Source organism: Somniosus microcephalus, chromosome 1 (genome assembly GCF_052327205.1).
Source record: "Somniosus microcephalus isolate GS21.2 chromosome 1, FLI_Smic_1.0, whole genome shotgun sequence".
In the NCBI taxonomy this organism is placed as follows: Eukaryota; Metazoa; Chordata; class Chondrichthyes; order Squaliformes; family Somniosidae; genus Somniosus; species Somniosus microcephalus.
This window is the reverse complement of record NC_140987.1, coordinates 260,116,975-260,136,031: the sequence shown is the minus strand read 5'-3', so window position 1 is coordinate 260,136,031 and position 19,057 is coordinate 260,116,975. Positions and strand designations below refer to the sequence as shown.

Sequence of the window (19,057 nt, the reverse complement as noted above, 5' to 3'; positions counted from 1 at the left end):
AACAACACAAGACGCTACACAGGCTTATATACCCGAGTGGTCACTACTGGTACTACAGTATACAAGGGCTTCAAAAACATAGTTCCTCTTAAAGGTACATACACTACACATTCAGTTCCTCCCTCTCATTAGACCCTATGTTCCCCGACATCTGTGGGAGGTTATTTGTGTCCTCCTTTGTGAAGACAGAACCAAAGTATGTATTTAATTGGTCTGCCATTTTTTTGTTCCCCGTTCTAAATTCCCCTGATTCTGACTGCAAGGGACATACGCTTGACTTCATCAATCTTTTTCTCTTCACATATCTATAAAGGCTTTTACAGTCAGTTTTTATGTTCCCTGCAAGCTTACTCTCATACTCTATTTCCCCCCTCTTTATCTCTTAATGAATCCCTTTGTCCTCCTTTGCTGAATCCTAAACTGCTCCCAATCCTCAGGTTTACTGCTTTTTCTGGCCAATTTATATGTCCCCTCCTTGGATCTTATGCTATCCCTAATTTCCCTTGTTAGCCACGGTTGAGTCACCTTTTTTGTTTTATTTTTATGCCAAACAGGGATGAACAAATTCTGTAGTTCATCCATGCGGTCTTTGAATGTTTGCCATTGCCTATCCACCGTCAACCCTTTGAGTAACATTCCCCAATCAATCCTACCCAACTCACGCCTCAATCATCTACTCTCAATCATCAGCAAAGTGATGGAAGGTGTCATCAACAGTGCTATCAAGAGACACTTACTCACCAAAAACCTGCTCATGGATGCCCAGTTTGGGTTCCGCCAAGACCACTCGGCTCCAGACCTCATTACAGCCTTGTTTCAAACATGGACAACAGAGCTGAATTCCAGGGGTGAGGTGAGAGTGACTACCCTTGACATCAAGGTAGCATTTGACCGAGTGTGGCATCAAGGAGCCCTAGTAAAACTGAAGTCAATGGGAATCTGGGGGGAAACTCTCCACTGGCTGGAGTAATACCTAGTGACATGAATCAGTCATTCATGAAAGAAAGATTTATGAAATAATACTGAGTGGCCTGCGGGTGGTGCTGTCCAGGGAGAGTATAAATACTCGGGCACGGACCCAGCTTGCGCAGGACATTCTTAACAGGAACTACTGAAGGACACAACTAGACCTCCATGTTGTGGAACAGTTGATTAAAGCTTTGTTAAACGCTTAGACCAAGTGCCTAATAGTTTTCTTACATCACCTAGCACAAAGGAAGATGGTTGTGGTGGTTGAAGGTCAATCATCACAGCCCCAGAACATCACGGCAGGCATTCCTCAGGGCAGTGTCTTAGGTCCAACCACCTTCAACAGCTTCATCAATGACCTTCCCTCCAACATAAGGTCAGAAATGGGGATGTTCGCTGATGACTGCACAGTGTTCAGCGACATTCACAACTCCTCAGATAATGAAGCATTCCATGCCCGCATGCAACAAAACCTGGACGACTTTCAGGCTTGGGCTGATAAGTGGCAGGTAACTTTCGCGCCACAGAAGTGCCAGGCAATGACTATCTCCAACAAGCGAGAGTCTAACCACCTCCCCTTGACATTCAACGGTATTACCATCACCGAATCCCCTACCATCAACATCCTGGGGCGTCACCATTGACCAGAAACTTAACTGGACCAGCCACATAAATACTGTGGCAACAAGAGCAGGTCAGAGGCTAGGTATTCAGCGGTGACTGTTTCACCTCCTGACTCCCCAAAGCCTTTCCACCATCTACAAGGCACAAGTAAGGAGTGTGATGGAATACTCTCCATTTGCCTGGATGAGTGCAGCTCCAACAACACTCAAGAAGCTCGACACCATCCAGGACAAAGCAGCCCGCTTGATTGGCACCCCATCCACTACCTTAAACATTCACTCCCTCCACCACCGGTGTACCATGGCTGCAGTGTGTACCATCTACAAGATGCATTGCAGCAACACGCCAAGGCATCTTCGGCAGCACCTCCCAAACGCGCGACCTCTTCCACCTAGAAGGACAAGGGCAGCAGGCGCATGGGAACACCACCACCTCCACATTCCCCTCCAAGTCACACATCCTGACTTAGAAATATATCGCCGATCCTTCATAGTCGCTGGGTCAAAATCCTGGAACTCCCTCCCTAACAGCACTGTGGGAGTACCTTCACCACACGGACTGCAGCCGTTCAAGAAGGTGGCTCACCACCACCTTCTCAAGGGCAAGTAGGGATGGGCAATAAATGCTGGCCTTGCCAGTGACGCACACATCCCATAAGCAAAACAAAAATACGGAAGAGCTTAAATTGAAATACACCCAAAATAACCCAACCGGGAATATATCGGATTTGAATCCAGTTCAGTGTACGTTCTTGTCGTCAAACCTTAACTGTTCTTTCTGAACTATTCATACATTTAAAACATTAATTTATGTAGGCCCCCTTCCCCACCACAAACTCCATACTCTTGTCACCTAATCCATCCCCCTGCCTTGGCCACTGTCTCAGGCCGAACCAAACTGTTTGCCACCTCAGCATCTTGTTTGACCCTAAGTTGAACTTGCTAACTATATCCTCTCCAATCACAAAAACGGTTTACTCCCATTTCCTTAAGATCGCCTGCTTCAGTTGCTATCTCTGTCCATCTGCCATTGAAACCCTCATTCCTGTCTTTGACGCAGATAGACTCGATTACTCCAATGCTCTACTGCTGGCCTCCCATCCATCAACCTCTGTAAACTTGATCCAAAACTCTGCTGCCCACATCTTCCTATCCTCACTGACCTATATTGGCCCCCCAATACCTCAAATTTAAAATTCTCATCCTTGTATTTAAGCCCCTCCATGGCCATGTCCCTCCCTATCTCTCTAGCCTCCTCCAGCCTTACAAACCCCCCTCCCCGACTCCGGTCTATTGTGTAGCCCACCCCCTCCTCCCTTTGCTCCATCATTGGTGGACATGTCTTCCATTGCCTAGGTCCCACTCTCTGGAATTCTCTCCCAAACCCCACCGCCCCTCCACCTGCCCCCCTTCCTTTAAGACCCACCTCTTTGACCAAGCTTGTGGTCACCCCTCCTAAATCCTCCTCCTAGGCTCAGCATTCATTTTCCTGCAGCTCGGGACATTTTTCTACACAAGTGCAAGTTGTTGTTGTTTCTTCTGCTGCCCCCTCTACATATGTGCTGCAGCTGATATAGCGAAGGTGGGAGCTACTCGACATGATTAGCATGTTTTATTCCTTGGAAAGATAAAATTAGCACCCTTTTCTCTTTTAAATGTTCCCAACCTATCATTAAGTCAACGAAAACATCATAATTTTGACGATCCCTCTAAGCCCATTATTTCCACAAGGCTACGGTCTGAGCAGTAGAACTTGTAATTTGTTTTGTGCTATAAAAAGAAGCATCATTTCAGTTGGCCACGATCCATGTGTAGCTCTGTAACTTGGTGGGACCTGCCCTATGTCAGTGATGTCTAACCAAGCTCATACGAGTGATCCAAACTGAGGTCCTGATGAAATGGTGGTTAGGGAGTTGCAGCACGACACACCCTCATATGTCTGTCCATACTACGGGAAAAAACATCCATTGCATGGCTAGAATTTGGAACGTTCATAGTTGACATACTTTTAAGTAAAGTAAACAAAAATAATCTGACAAATGTTTCACTGCTGGATCTTCAGAAGTGATAGAAGCAGCTGAGGTGAGCTGTTAACCAGATGCAAATATTTAGGTAACTCCAAAGATGGACACCCAGATATCCCGAGTAATAAGCGTGTCTTTGGAATCAGTAACTAAATTGTCCCTACGCCGAATTTAACGGTTTCTCAGTTTCCAAAGTAATTTATATTGAACGTAAGAACATAAGAAATAGGAGCAGGAGGAGGTCTTTTGTTTCTTCGAGCCTGCTCTGCCATTCAATAAGATCATGGCTGATCTTCAACCTCAAATCCAACTTCCTGCAATATCCCCATATCCCTCGATTCCCTTAGCATCCAATAATCTATTGATCTCTGTCTTGAATATACTCAACGACTCAGCATCCACAGCCCTCTGAGGTAGAGAATTTCAAAGATTCACCTTCTGGGTGAAGACATTTCTCTTCAGCTCAGTCCTAAATGGCCGACCCCTTATTCTGAGACTATTATCCCTAGTTCTAGACTCTCCAACCAGGGGAAACATCCTCCCAGCATCTACCCTGTCAAGCCCCTTAAGAATTTTATGTTTCAATGAGATCACCTCTCATTCTTCTAAACTCTAGAGAATATAGGCCTAGTCTACTCAATCTGTCCTCATAGGGCAATCCCCCCATCCCAGAAATCAGTCTAGTGAACCTTCGTTGAACTCCCTCTAAGGCAAATATATCCTTCCTTAGGTAAGGAGACCAAAACTGTACACAATACTCCAGGTGTGAGATTATATATAGTTATGGGGAAAGAGCAGGGGAGCGCGACTAATTGGATAGCTTTTTCAAAGAGCCGGCACAGGCACAATGGGCCAAATAGCTTCCTTATGTGCTATATGATTCTGTGAAGACTAAAAAAATTGCACTGTGTGTCCGATAGGGGCAGGGACAAAATGCATAAAATAAGTCAAACCCTCCGGTAGCAGGAGCCCCAAGTTAAATGCCTTTAACTACTCTTCTTAGTTCTGCATTTAAATTCTGGCCTCCCCCTAAGACCATTCCTGCATTATCAAATCTGTTTACCCAGCTCCTTATATGTAAAACAGCCAATTTAGAGTTTGCTTTTCCTGCAAAGATTCTGCCGATATCAATAAAGCGTTACTCTATCGCAGTGTCCTGTAGCTTTTGAGATGGAAGCTGATTAAACTCTGAAACAAGCTATTGTCTTAAATATGATATTATCCTCTCCCACACGTCACTCCTAAAAATTCTCAAGTGTATATCCAGTCATGTAGTGGCAAATCGGAGCTATAATCGGAGTTAATTCAGCTTCTTTTTCAAGTATTAATGAGGTACAATATTGTTCTGTGGAATAATTTTTAAATGGGATTCAGGAAAAGAGAAACCTGGGATTATATGCACACAGATCTTTGAAGGTGGCAGGACAGGTTGTGAAGGCTGTTAAATAAAGCACACGAGATCCTTGGCTTTTTAAACAGAGGCACAGAGTAAAAAAGCAAGGACGTTATGCTAAACCTTTATAAATCACTGGTTAGGCCCCAGCTGGAGTAGTGTGTTTAATTCTGGGCACCACATTTTAGGAAGAATGTCAAGGCCTTGGAGAGAGTGCAGAGGAGATTTACCAAAATGGTACCAGGGATGAGGGACTTCAGTTATGTGGAGAGACTGGAGAAGCTGGGGTTGTTCTCCTTAGAGCAGAGAAGGTAAGGGGAGATTTAATAGAGGTGTTCAAAATCATGAAGGGTTTTGATAGAGTAAATAAGGAGAAACTGTTTCCAATGGCAGGAGGGTCGGTAACCAGAGGGGAGATGAGGAGAATTTCTTTTACGCAGCAAGTTGTTGTGAGCTGGAATGCACTGTCTGAAAGGATGGTGGAAGCAGATTCAACAGTAACTTTCAAAAGGGAATTGGATAAATACTTGAAAAGGAAAAATTTGCAGGGCTATGGGGAAAGAGCAGGTGAGTGGGACTAATTGGAGAGCTCTTTCAAAGAGCCGGCACAGGCACAATGGACCGAATGGCCTCCTTCTGTGCTGTACGATTCTACAATTCTACGATTCTACGATAAACCAGCATCCTGGTGCACACTCATGCATCCTCTATAGATATTAACTGTGTTTAACATTTACTATCAAAACCCTTCTTTTAATTATTCTTTTTCAAATATTTATCCACTTTCCTATTAAAAGCTGTTACGGATTCTGCCCCATTATCAGGATCTCTGACAGTCCAGTGATAGTGAGTGACTGTCTGATTGTCTGATGACCCAGTGTTGACTATATCCGGAGCACTGCGTTCAGTTCTGGGCACCGTACCTCAGGAAGGATATATTGGCCTTGGAGTGGGTGCAGCGCAGATTCACCAGAATGTTACTGGGGCTAAAAGGGGACAGGTTGCATAGACTAGGCTTGAATTCCCTTGAGTATTGAAGATTAAGGGGTGATCTAATTGAGATGTTTGAAATGATTAAAGGAGTTGATAGGGTAGAGAGAAACTATTTCCTCTGTGGGGGGGAGTCAACAACAAGGGGGCAGAACCTTAAAATTAGAGCTAGGCTGTTTAGGGGTGATGTCAGGAAGCACTTCTTCACACAAAGGGTAGTGGAAATCTGGAACTCTCTCCCCCAAAAAGCTGTTGAGGCTGGAGGTCAATTGAAAATGTCAAAACCGAGATTGATAGATTTTGGTTAGGCAAGGGTAATAAGGGTTACAGAACCAAGGCGGGTAAATGGAGTTAAGATACAGATCAGCTATGATCTAATTGAATGGCATAACAGGCTCGAGGGGTTGAATGGCCTCCTCCTGTTCCTTATATTCATATATATCAGTTTCCTTGCTGGCAAGTGTGTGCAAAATACAATAATAGGTAAATGTTCAATGTATCAGTGCCAGGTATGTAATAGTTTCCTATCACTCAGCTCAACAGGGGTCTCTCTGCTCCAGCACCTGCCTGTTTTACCTTTTTTATTTGTTTGGACCACCTAGTTTTTGGATAATTCTGGTTTAGATACAGAATTAGGAATTTCTTTGAATGACCATCCCTGGTGAACAATATTCTAATTCATTAAAGGGGCTACACACGTCATAACATTCTAGTTCCACAAAACACGTTTGTAGCGGAGGAGTTGAGGATACCTTTGATGTCTTGCAGAGTTTCATTTCCTTCTATCACCATAAAGAAACAAGAACACGTTATAATGAGGAAACCTCCCAGTATGACAGACTAAATAAAGTTAACAGCGGACACCAGAATCAATGTTGTTAATCAAACCACAGGAAAAATATGCAAGTCTGTAAGTGAAACATTAGCTCTCACACTCTTATCTACTATATTAACACTTATTCACTTTAACAACAATGCACTGTAGAATAATAAGATCGGTCTATAGTCTGCTGATGCCTGAAAGTGCCAATGCTCACAGATGATTTGGGATAGGTGCAGTACGGGGGGGGAGGGAGACTGATGATCTGGGTCAATGACGTCTGGGAGACTGCTAGTGTGTTGCACAGCTCTTAAAACCCTTCTGCCTCTGATGTTGGGGAAGTCGATATAATCCATAGGAACCTACATAACCAATAATGATTCTCAGCCTAGTCGATTATAGGTGACCACTCAGTGTTTTAAGGAGACCTGCTATGATGCTGATGGTGAGGTAACCTCCAGTTAGCACTTAATCAAGCAGCCAATGCTGATGCTTAAAGCAGATGCAGAGCAAGCAAGCTCTTTGCCAAGCTAGCAAATTATTCATGATCACTTTCACAAGGCAATATTAGCGACAGTGTATTAATAATGGCGTCGGGCTTCACCCGCCCCGCCCTTTCACCCGCCCCCATGATGATGGGCGAGAGGAGGTGGGGGGGTTAAACCCTAAAAAGCGGGGAATGCATCCCCTACCCAATCCCTAGCCACCCGTTGCCATTTTTACGGCGGTGGGTTTTGTGGTGTGTCTGTGTCCCGTCTTGGCGGGACACTTCATTAACATACTTAAATCAGGCATCCAGAGTGCGGTTGGGAGCCTGATTTCAATTTAGCAGTTGCCGGCAGGGTTTCCCAGGGCTTGGGAGGTTTGCCGATCCATGGTCGGGGGTGGATCCCGGGGGGGGGGCAGGGGAGGTGTGGTCGCCGATCTCTTGGGGGGGGGGGAGGGTAAGTTGGATCCCTGAACCCACAAGGGATCCATTACCGGGGTAGAGTTGGGTCTTTGGATTGGAGGGGTTCAATGGCGGGCAGGGAAGAAGGTAGGCTGGAGGAAACACTCCTGCTCCTCCTGGCCCACAAGCAATGTACTTACCTCTTCCACGAAGCAGTCCTCCCCTCCCTTTAGCTGTCGGGGTTCCCAAGGCACTCATTACAATATTTAAATGGACAATCCACCTCCTGGGAGCGGGTTGGTTGCCCGCCCCCCGTCCCGCCTCCATTAAAACTGGAAGTAGGCGGGTTGGGGTCGGGTTTGAGAGTTTTAAAATGTTAACTTCCCAGCCGACCCAAACCAACCTGTGTTTTGTGGTTAAAATTACCCCCAGTGAGTCTACTGTCCCATCTTTTCCTTTGGGAATAGGAGCTTCCACATGCACTAATCATCTGACAAACTGAGGTATGTTCACTTCCGTCTGCAGATGCAGAGGGAAGTGAGGACACTGGTGGGTGGGCACCTTCATACAGACTGAGCTGCTGGTATAATAAGATAGATGTATGTGAGTGGTAGAAGCTTTAGAGATGAGAATGCCTGAACTTGAGGTTGCTGTGGCAGTAGGGAATTATGATGTAGTAGGAATATCAAAAGCATAGCTGACTGTAGGAGATGGCCATGAATACACATGCAGATGTAATGTAACATGTGCTGTGGATAAAGGGGAACCGGTGGATGTACTGTACTTAGATTTCCAGAAGGCATTTGATAAGGTGCCACATCAAAGGTTATTGAGGGAAATAAAAGCTCATGGTGTAGGGGTTAACATATTGGCATGGATAGAAGATTGGCTAGCTAATAGGAAACAGAGAGTAGGCATAAATGGGTCATTTTCTGCTTGGCAAGACATAACGAGTGGTGTGCCACAGGGATCAGTGCTGGGGCCTCAACTTTTTACAATTTATATAAATGACTTGGATGAAGGGACCGAAGGTATGGTTGCTAAATTTGCTGATGACACAAAGATAGGTAGGAAAGTAAATTGTGAAGAGGACATAAGGAGGCTGGAAAGGGATATAGATAGGTTAAGTGAATGGGCAATGATCTGGCAAATGGAGTATAATGTGGGAAAATGTGAAATTGTCCATTTTGGCAGGATGAATAAAAAAGAAGCATATTATCTAAATGGTGAGAGAATGCAGAGCTCTCAGATGCAGAGGGATCTGGGTGTCCTCGTGCATGAATCGCAAAAGGTTAGTATGCAGGTACAGCAAGTAATTAGGAAAGCTAATAGAATGTTATTGTTTATTGCGAGGAGAATTGAATACAAAAGTAGGGAGATTATGCTTCAGTTATACAGGGCATTGGTGAGACCACATCTGGAGTACTGTGTACAGTATTGGTCTCCTTATTTAAGGAAGGATGTAAATGCATTGGAAGCAGTTCAGAGAAGGTTTACTAGACCAATACCTGGAATGGGTGGGTTGTCTTAATGAGGAAAGGTTGGACAGGCTAGGCTTGTATCCGCTGGAGTTTAGAAGAGTAAGAGGTGGCTTGATTGAAACATATAAGATCCTGAGGGGTCTTGACAGGGTGGATGTGGAGAGGATGTTTTATCTTGTGGGAGAATCTAGCACTAGGGGTCACTGTTTAAAAATAGGGGTCACCCATTTAAGACAAAGATGAGGAGAAATTTTTTCTCACAGAGGGTCGTAAGTCTTTGGAACTCTCTTCCTCAGAGGGCGGTGGAAGCAGAGACTTTGAATATTTTTAAGGCAGAGGTAGATAGATTCTTGATAAGCAAGGGGGTGTAAGGTTATCGGGGTAGGCAGGAATGTGGAGTAATCAGATCAGCCATGATCTTATTGAATGGCGGAGCAGGCTCGAGGGGCTGAATAGCCTATTCCTGCTCCTAATTCGTATGTTCGTATGTTCGTAATGTGTGTTCAGGAATGCTAGAAACAGTGGAGGTCGAAAGAAACTTGGGGGTCCATGTACATAGATCTTTAAAATGTCATGGACAAGTACAGAAAATAATCAAAAAGGCTAATGGAATCCTTGCTTTTTTATCTAGAGGACTAGAATACAAGGGGATAGAAGTTATGCTGCAGCTATACAAAACCCTGGTTAGAACACACCTGGAGTACTGTGAGCAATTCTGGGCACCAGACCTTAGGATGGATACATTGGCCTTGGAGGGAGTGCAGCATAGATTTGCCGGAATGATACCTGGACTCCAAGGGATAAATTACGAGGAGAGATTACACAAATTAGGATTTGGAATTTAAAACGATAAGGGGTGATTTGATCGAAGTCTACAAGATCTTAAGATAAACTATTTCTGCTGGTTGGGGAGTCTAGGACTAGGGGGCATAGTCTAAAAATTAGAGCCAGGCCTTTCAGGAGTGAAATTAGGAAACACTTCTACATGCAAAGGGTGGTAGAAGTTTGGAACTCTCTTCTGCAGTTGATGCTGGGTCAATTGTTAATTTTAAATCTGAAATTGATAGATTTTTGTTAACAAAGGGTATTAAGGGATATGGGCCAAAGGCGGGTACATGGATTTAGGTCTCATTGAATGACAGAACAGGCTTGAGGGGCTAAATGGCCCACTCCTGTTCCTATTTTCCTATAGGAAGGAACAGAGTTGTGAAGGACATCGGGAGGTTAAAGTTCATCCTGTGGGAGGTGAGAACTTATACAATGAACTATTCTGGTTAGTCATTTTAACATAAAGAACCCAAAGCTAAACCAACCATGTCAGAGTAAGAAGGATTTGTTCTATGAAGCAAATAACAAAACAGAGTGATTATTTTAATAGGGGACTTCAATCACAAGATAATTACAGATGAGGAAGGCCATTTGGCCCATCTTAATTCAGCCCTCCAGAGAGATCCTAACGTTCCCCCATTGTAGCATCCAATTGTTTCTTAAATGATTCCAGGGTTTTTGCCTCGATTCTTTCTGGAAGTTTATTCCCACATTGATCACTCTTCATGTGAGGAAGTATTTCCTGATATTCAGTCTGTATCCTTCAATTCCATGATGCTGTGCGTTGATGCACCTTTCTGCTATTTTTACCTTCTTTAGAATGTTCTTTTTCATATTAAGGCTGCTATTCCATCACTGGGCTAATTACCCATTCACTGTTACATGGTTAGATGCATCAGATTCAATGCAGCAGGTTAGCGTATTCAGCCACTTTGAGTATTCATTTCCTAAATGCTTTCTTTTCATACACAAATTTAAGAAAACCTTGAGGTGTGCACAATAATCACAAGGTGTTACTCTAAAGGGGTGCAACATGTGTTAAACAGTTTGGAGTAAATCAGTTATTGGAACAGTCAAATGCTTGTGGTAGTCATGGCTTCACCTATTCTCCCCGTGCTCTTTTACGGAGTCCTGTTTCTCCAGAAAAGAGAAGGCTGAGAGCTGGGGCGCGATCTTGCCAGCCCTGGGGAGGCGGGTTTGGAGGCGGGACTGCCAGGAAATGGCAGAATTTGGGGGCGGGTGCCCAACCCGCCTCTGTGCCATCTTGCCAGGAGGCGGGTAGCTGTCCCGCACCGGGTTCCGTCTCCTTGGAGGCGGGAAGGGATTACAGCTACTTAACTGCCTGATAACAGGTAGTTAACAGCCAGAAAATAGGATTATCCCCTTTTTGTCTACACAAGTGTGGGCTTCTCGAAGGCTCCAAAACCCGCCAGGGTCACCAAGGCGAGTAGGGGGTCTGTAGGGGTTGGAGGGGTCCAAAAGTGTGCTGTGGAGGTGAGTGATGGGTGCAAGTGTGGAGAGGTGAGTATCTGAGGTAAGTGCAAAGTGTTAGAAAAAGTGTACTTACCTTTGTTTCTTCCTGCAGGCTTCAGTCGGTGGGTATGCGGAGAGTCTCGCACCTCCGCGGCAGAGATGACAGATGGCCATTGTATTCTCCAATGCAACAACCATCTCATTTATGCAAAAGAAAGAGGTTTGATGAGGTCTTGAATTCAAGACCTCATCAAACAACAGAGAATGTCAGTGTTTGACAGCTTCACAGAGCTGTCAAACGATGACAATTCATCTGTCAAAAATTTTTGACAGATGAAATGTCATACGTTGACATTCTGTGCATCCGGCTTTCCCTTAATTGGCCTGCTAAGCCTGCTGGACGGACTTAACAAGGTCAATCAAGGGAAAATAGCGTGGGTTGGCCAGAAGTTGATGGAGGCGGGACTAAAACCCGACAGGTGGGAGTCCCGCCTCCAAAAGCTCCCCATTAAGAAAATCACCCCCATCATCTAAGAGAGATCTTTAAAATTATGAAGGGGTTTGATAGGGTAGACATAGAGAAGATGTTTCCACTTGTGGGGAGTCCAAAACTAGGTGCCATAAATATAAGCTAGAGAATTCAGGAGAAACTTCTTTACCCAGAGAGTGGTGAGAATATGGAACTCACTACTACATGCAGTGGTTGAGGTGAATAGCATAGATGCATTTATGGGGAAGCTAGCTAAGTACATGAGGTAAAATGAAATAGAAGGATATACTGATAGGGTGAGATGAAGAGGGGTGGGAGGAGGTTTGTGTGGAGCATAAACACCGACATGGAGAGGTTGGATCGAATGGCCTGTTTCTGTGCTTAAATTCTATGTAACTCCTTTAATTTGTGCTGTCAGGTAGTTGGTACAAAACTATTACAAGATTTTGGACATTCCTAGCTATATGATATGACTAAGCTGATCTTACACAGCTAGAACAATTATTTTGTGCTTTTTAACTTTTGGGAAGTGGCGCATGAAATTCATGGGCGGAGGATGTAGAAGATGGCGGAGGAAGAAAGATAAGGACGTCTAAAATAAAGACACCGCTTACAATGAATACGCAAGAATATGAGCAAGACACACCTGGGCATGCAGAAGCCACCGAGAGCCCATCAATGTTTACAGCTTTCTTGCAAATATCACACAATATTCAACAGCAGCAGGAGACAGCAAACACAATGCTTATAGAAGCTGTAGCAGTCTTCGTTGTGTAGCAAAAGCCTCTTATTGGGAGGCGTCCACATAGTGAGAAAAATGCCTCTTTTATCCAATCCTTTTGACCATATTTGCATAGAGGAATGAACTGGAGCTTTGAATGAATGTTCCCTTTAAACAAATATCTACTAAGAAGTCTCCCAATAAGTTGTGATCACTGTATTAGCAGCACCACTCACAGCACACGTGCATTAATCTAATTGGCAAAATACCTCTTTCAGTTGCATTTGTCATATTAAAATCTGCACAATGAACGGGGGAAAAAAGCAAATAAATGTTGGAAAATGATTTGTCATGCAAATAAAATAACCACATTAGCAGAAAAAAAGTGCTGCATTGGTTTGGAAGTTTTATGAATGTTGAAGTCCTCGTTGGCTATTCACTTGCAGATGGACTTTAAGACCAAGACTGGATTGCATGAGAATGTCTGATCAGAAGATTTTAATTGAAAGGAAAAGATATTAATGTTTGTGTTATATTTTGATTGTTAGAATTTAATGGGATTTAGAATTGAAGTCCAGTTATTTGAGGCAAACTGTGCATTCTTTTTCTAAAGGGTGAATGATGACTACTTAAACGGTCTTGTCGGTGTGTTACAGTCTTTGAGCAGTGATACAATTTGTTAGGATAACTAGCTGTGTGTGTGTATTAATGATCCAAACGTAATCGCACTGAAATGACCCTGAACCACATTAGTAACAAGTGCATTAAAATTCCTTTGTCTATCCATTTTAACAAAGGCGTTAACCCAAGTATTTTAAATAGTTTAGCATCTTCATTAAAACAGGGGACCGACGAATTTCTTACATAATTGTTAACAGGTGATTTTATAGAAACAAATAAATTACATTTATAAATTAGTCGGAAGTATGTGGAATAAGCGTGTACTCCAGGGGATATTTCTTCCTCAAAGTACAGTCGTTTGAATCTTGAAGTACCAGACTTACCCTGCACTTCCAAAGTTACAGATCTGGAATATTCCAAGCCCAGGCTATTTCTTGCCAGACAGCGATACTGTCCTGCATCTTCAATTTGAACACTGCGGATTCTTAAGTTCCCAGACTCGAGGACAGAAGTTCGAGGGTGCTCCTGCTACGGCAGAATACATTTCATTATTAGCTTGTCTCTGCTCACAAAAACAAACAGTTTCAATAAGAAACATTTCTAAAATTCCGATTCAGGTTGTTTTTTCTCAGTTTAAGTTTCCCATGGCTAAGTGGGAACCTAGGTTGACACGCCCGGTGCCAGTACTGAGGGAGTGCTGCACTGTCAGAGGTGCCCTCTTTCGGATGAGACGTTCAACCGAGGTCTTGTCTGCTCTCTCAGGTGGATGTAAAAGATCCCATGGCACTATTTTGAAGAAGAGCATTGGAGTGCTCCCTGGTATCCTGGACAATATTTATCTCTCAACCAACATCACTAAAACAGTTATCTGGCCATTATCACATTGCTGTTTGTGGGACCTTGCTGTGCACAAATTGGCTGCTGCGTTTCCTACATTACAACAGTGACTACACTTCAATAGCACTTCATTCGGCTGTAAAGCGCTTTGGGACATCCTGAAGTCATGAAAGGCGCTATAGAAATGCAAATCTTTCTTTTTTTTCTTTTAAGTGGTGAGCTTGAAAATCATTTCTCAATCCAAGCTGCTCCAGAATCCCCAAGTGTGACTCAATTCAAAACTTCCTGGAGTTTTTCCAATTTCGGAAGATTCCAGAAAGCCATGTTAAACAGAATAGTGCTCCAATCTGTCACAGCCACTATGAAACAGGAACAATACAAGAATGGTTTTGAACAAGACAATCTTTTGGCTAGATTTTCCATCAATTCTCGATCAATGAGCAGAAAATCCAATCTGTGGAGTAACTACGTACTTTGAAAGCTCCAGAAAATGTTCATTTGCTTACTTTCAGCGCAGTTTCATCTTTGATCCACAAAATGGCTGGCTTTGGGTTGCCCATCGTACTACAAGGTAGCACGACCTTTGATCCCAGCAACACTCTGACATCAGTGGGTGGTCGAGTGATTTTTGGTTCTGAAGGGACAAGAAGTAAACAAAATGGCAAGAGAGTCAAAAGTTGCTACAAATATTTATCTTTTGTTAGAAGTGACCTATCTATTTGTCAATATAGTTTGTGCCTTATTAAATTTAGTGAAGGTAAAACACCATTTACCTATCTTCAGGAAAGTAAAAAACCTTTTTCAAGAATGTCAAGGCCTTGGTGCAGAGGAGATTTACCAGAATGGAACCAGGGGATTTAATAGAGGTGTTCAAATTATGAGGGGTTTTGATAGAGTAGATAGCGAAAAACTGTTTCCACTGGCAGGAGGTTCGGTAACCAGAGGATACAGAGTTAAGATAATTGGCAAAAATGCTAGGAGGGAGATGAGGAGAATTTTTTTACACAGTGAGTTGCTATGATCTGGAATGCGCTGCCTGAAAGGGCGGTGGAAGCAGATTCAATAGTAACTTTCAAAAGGGAATTGGATAAATACTTGAAAAGAAAACTTTGCAGGGCTATGGGAAAAGAGCAGGGGGGAGTGGGACTAATTGGATAGCTCTTTCAAAGAGCTGGCACAGGCACAATGGGCTGAATGGCCTCCTTCTGTGCTGTATGATTCTATTCCATAACAAACTCATTCCTCCAATTTCCTCTCCTTTGCTGAAGGTATTGAGTCTTTCTGGGGATTGGTTCCATTTGCATCAGGCAGTATTCGATACCTTGCCCAATTAGTTATACTTCATGTGCAAACCAAGACAGTGCATTTTGGCAGCTCATTCAAATGTGGAAGTCTCGCAGTTTGGTTTCATCTGAGAGCCAGATGTGTGTGCTTTCCTTTTGGGATTAATGGATAGCAATCAGAAGTGGGACTTCTGGCTGCTTTTTCCCCATTCCTGGCACCCTATAGTGCTGAAGGAATTGTACTGCCAATTCGACCATCCATCATAGCTGAGATCAGCTACCTCAGCACAGACCAAGGATCGAAGCCTAGAGAAGACTGTTTGCAAAACTATTCTGCGAACCCCTCTACCTCTCTTTCCTCCTTTAAGACATTCCTTAAAACCTACCGCTTTGACCAAGCTTTTGGTCACCTGCCCTAATTTATCCTTATGTGGCTCAGTGTCAAATTTTTTGTCTTATAACACTCCTGTGAAGCGCCTTGGGATGTTTTACTACGTTAAAGGCGCTATATAAATACAAGTTGTTGTTGTTTTTTTAACTTGTCCAATTGACACTTCTTGTGTTATTTTAACGGAGCAGTTGACCAGTTTAAAATAAGTGGGTTAAAGCCTCTGATAAAATTCCAGACATCGTTGAACCATGCATTAGGCATTTTAAGATCGAATACAGTAATTTCACAGCTCATATTTTTAATTACATTTCAGCAAAGCTCTGGCATCACTGGAATTCCAACAAGCCCATCATTTCTTATATTCTGAATTCCCAAACTCAACCATCCCAAAACCATTCCACTCTCCTCCAGGGACTTACGCACAAAATTCCAGGCTGACACTCCCAGTGCCAGTACCGAGGGAGTGCTGCACTGTCAGAGGTGCCGTCTTTTGGATGGGCTGTTAAACCGAGGCCCCGTCTGCTCTCTCAGGTGGACATGAAAAGATCCCATGGCACCGGTGTCCTGGGCCAATATTTATCCCTCAACCAACATCTTTAAGAATTAGATTATCTGGTCATAAAAATTCATTGCTGTTTGTGGGATCTTGCTGTGTGTAAATTGGCTGCTGCATTTCCTACATTGCAACAGTGACTACACTTCAAAAGTATTTCATTGGTTATAAAATGCTTTGGGATGTCCTGAGTTCGTGAAAGGCACTGTATAAATGTATTATCTTTCTTCCCTTCCATCCATCTATCCAGATATGCTCTCTTTTGGATGAGACATTAAACCGAGGCCCCGTCTGCCCTCTCAGGTGGACATAAGTGATACCATGGCATTATTTTGAAGAAGAGCAGGGGAGTTATCCCACGTGCCCTGGGCCAATATTTATCCCTCAATCAACATCATTAAAAAACAGATTATCTGGTCATTATGACGTTGCTGTTTGTGGGGCCTTGCTGTGCGCAAATTGGCTGCCATATTTCACTACATTACAACAGTGACTCCACTTCAAAAGTACTTCATTGGCTGTAAAGCGCTTTGGGACACCCTGAGGTCATGAGTGGCGCTACAGAAATGTAAATGTAAGTCTTTTTGTGCAAACTGAGTTAGTGTTTCAAGTAACTTCTATTGAGATGAGAAAGTGTGAGACTTACTCATTTTAACCTGTAAAGCTCCACAGCTTTGCACAGTGCTCCCCACGCCGTTGTTAGCAGTACAACAGTACACACCATTATCTGTATCTTCAACACTGAGAATGGTTAATATCTGACCATTTTCTTTTGAACTGTAGCGGGTGTCAAATGGTCTGTAAATTATAACAAGAAAAGCCACGGCAATTTATTTGTCAAATTATTAACGTGTTAACAGAAATCCTTAGCTTAAAATTGAGCTTAAGAAAGCCTGTAGAGTTACATATTACTTAGAATTTATAGCACAGAAACAGGCCATTCGGCCCAACTAGTGTTTATGCTCCACACGAGCCTCCTCCCACTTTACTTCATCTCACCCTATCAGCATACCCTTCTCCTTTCTCCCTCATGTGTTTATCTAGCTTCCCCTTAAATGCAGCTATGCTGTTCGCCTCAACCACTCCCTGTGGTAGTGAGTTCCACATTCTCACCACTCTCTGGGTAAAGAAGTTTCTCCTGAATTCCCTATTGGATTTATTACTGACTATCTTATATTTGTGGCCTCTAGTTTCGGACTCCTCCCTCAAGAGGATACATCTTCTCTATGTCTACCCTATCAGAAGCTTTTATAATTTTAAAGACCTCTATCAGGTCACCTCTCCAGAGAAAAGAGCCCCAGCCTGGTCAGACTTTCCTGATAGTTATAACCTCTCAGTTCTGGTATCATTCTTGTAAATCTGTTTTGCACCTTCTCATACTTTACAGAACATGTACCCTGTTTGACAGACAGTTTTGTTTGACACGTTACATTATAAATGGTAATTATTTCCAGAGGTGTGATATAAGCATTTCTTTCTGATTTTTTTGTTTGTGGATTATAAGTAACGCAAGACAATATGGCACTTCAAAAGGAGAACGGCACTTCTAAAGTGATTAGGGAAAAGTATCCCTTAAGCACTCTTTTGTTACACAACTTTCTCCCTTTCTATCCCAAAGAGGTTGACTCATGGGCACCACCAGCCTCCTTCCAGTAGCTCACCCAAGTGGATGCCGGCAGACTAATTAACCTTGGGGGTCATTACAGCCAGACCTGATCCTGTCTTCACCTGATGACTGACATGCCCAGGATGTGCACTTTCCAGCTGGATTCTCTGGGTGGCGAGCAGTGGTGAGATCTTTGGCTGACTTATCCTGTCCTTAAGCCCCAGCTGCTGAGGACAATCGGAGAGGCCCCAGCACTGCTCAGCTAATTCAGTGCAAACAAGGAATCAAAACCTGAAACTTTTCTGATTTGTGTGGCACTAAGAAGTAGAGAAAATTTAAAAAAGACACTTAAAAATGAATTTAGAAAAAAAAGAATTAAAAACGATAAAAGTAAAGGGGGGAAAAATTGGGTTGCTATGCACCTAGCGCCTGGGCACGGCGCCGCTAACGCCTTCTGCGAAATTCAGCGGGAGGTTAGCGGCAGCGGTAGTGCCCCGTGGCGCTGAGCCTCTGGCGATGACGTCATCACCGTGCACAGCGCCCTGCTCGCGCTCCGGCCACAAACTTCGCTCGAGCCCCCTGACCTACCGCCGGACGATATGTCCGAAAGGGTCAGGATGCCGTGTATGCAGTCGCGGCGGCGCAGGTGCCAGGCGGTAATTCTTTTGGGGGGCCGCCTGCCAGCACCTGCCCCCTTTCGCCTCCTCCTGCGGGGTGCCGGCCGTGATCGGTCAGCCCGGCACTCCTCTTGAGTGCCGGGCTCTTTTACCGGCACCCCGCTCCCTGGTGGTCCAGCAGGACCCCGGTGTGTGCTGCGCTAGGCCCCTCCCCTTTAATCAGGGCAGGGCGACATGTAATACTGCGGCGCTACATGCCGACGCGCATGACACTGTTTCATGTAGTGCCGCGATATTGAATGGTAACACCCCAAGAACAAAGGGGAGCGCTTCCAGTAGTGCCCCGCCTCCTGCTTAGGGCGCTACCATTCAATTTACGGCGTGAGGGTGCTAACTTTTTTGGGGTGCTAAAAGTAGCGCCCCAGCGAAGTTATCGCTCCAAAGAGGG

The 19,057-nt window shown here is 44.0% G+C and overlaps 1 protein-coding gene across 1 annotated transcript in view; it reads right to left on the bottom strand.

The window, feature by feature from the left end:
* musk (muscle, skeletal, receptor tyrosine kinase) overlaps positions 1-19,057 on the bottom strand; it is a 216,861-nt gene that overhangs the window by 174,370 nt on the left and 23,434 nt on the right. Inside the window, exons 3-5 of the mRNA XM_085992850.1 lie at positions 17,033-17,184; positions 14,666-14,793; positions 13,706-13,850 (exon numbers count right to left, since the gene is read on the bottom strand). Coding sequence (XP_085848976.1) covers positions 13,706-13,850; positions 14,666-14,793; positions 17,033-17,184 — 425 coding nt within the window. The remainder of the gene's footprint in view (positions 1-13,705; positions 13,851-14,665; positions 14,794-17,032; positions 17,185-19,057) is intronic.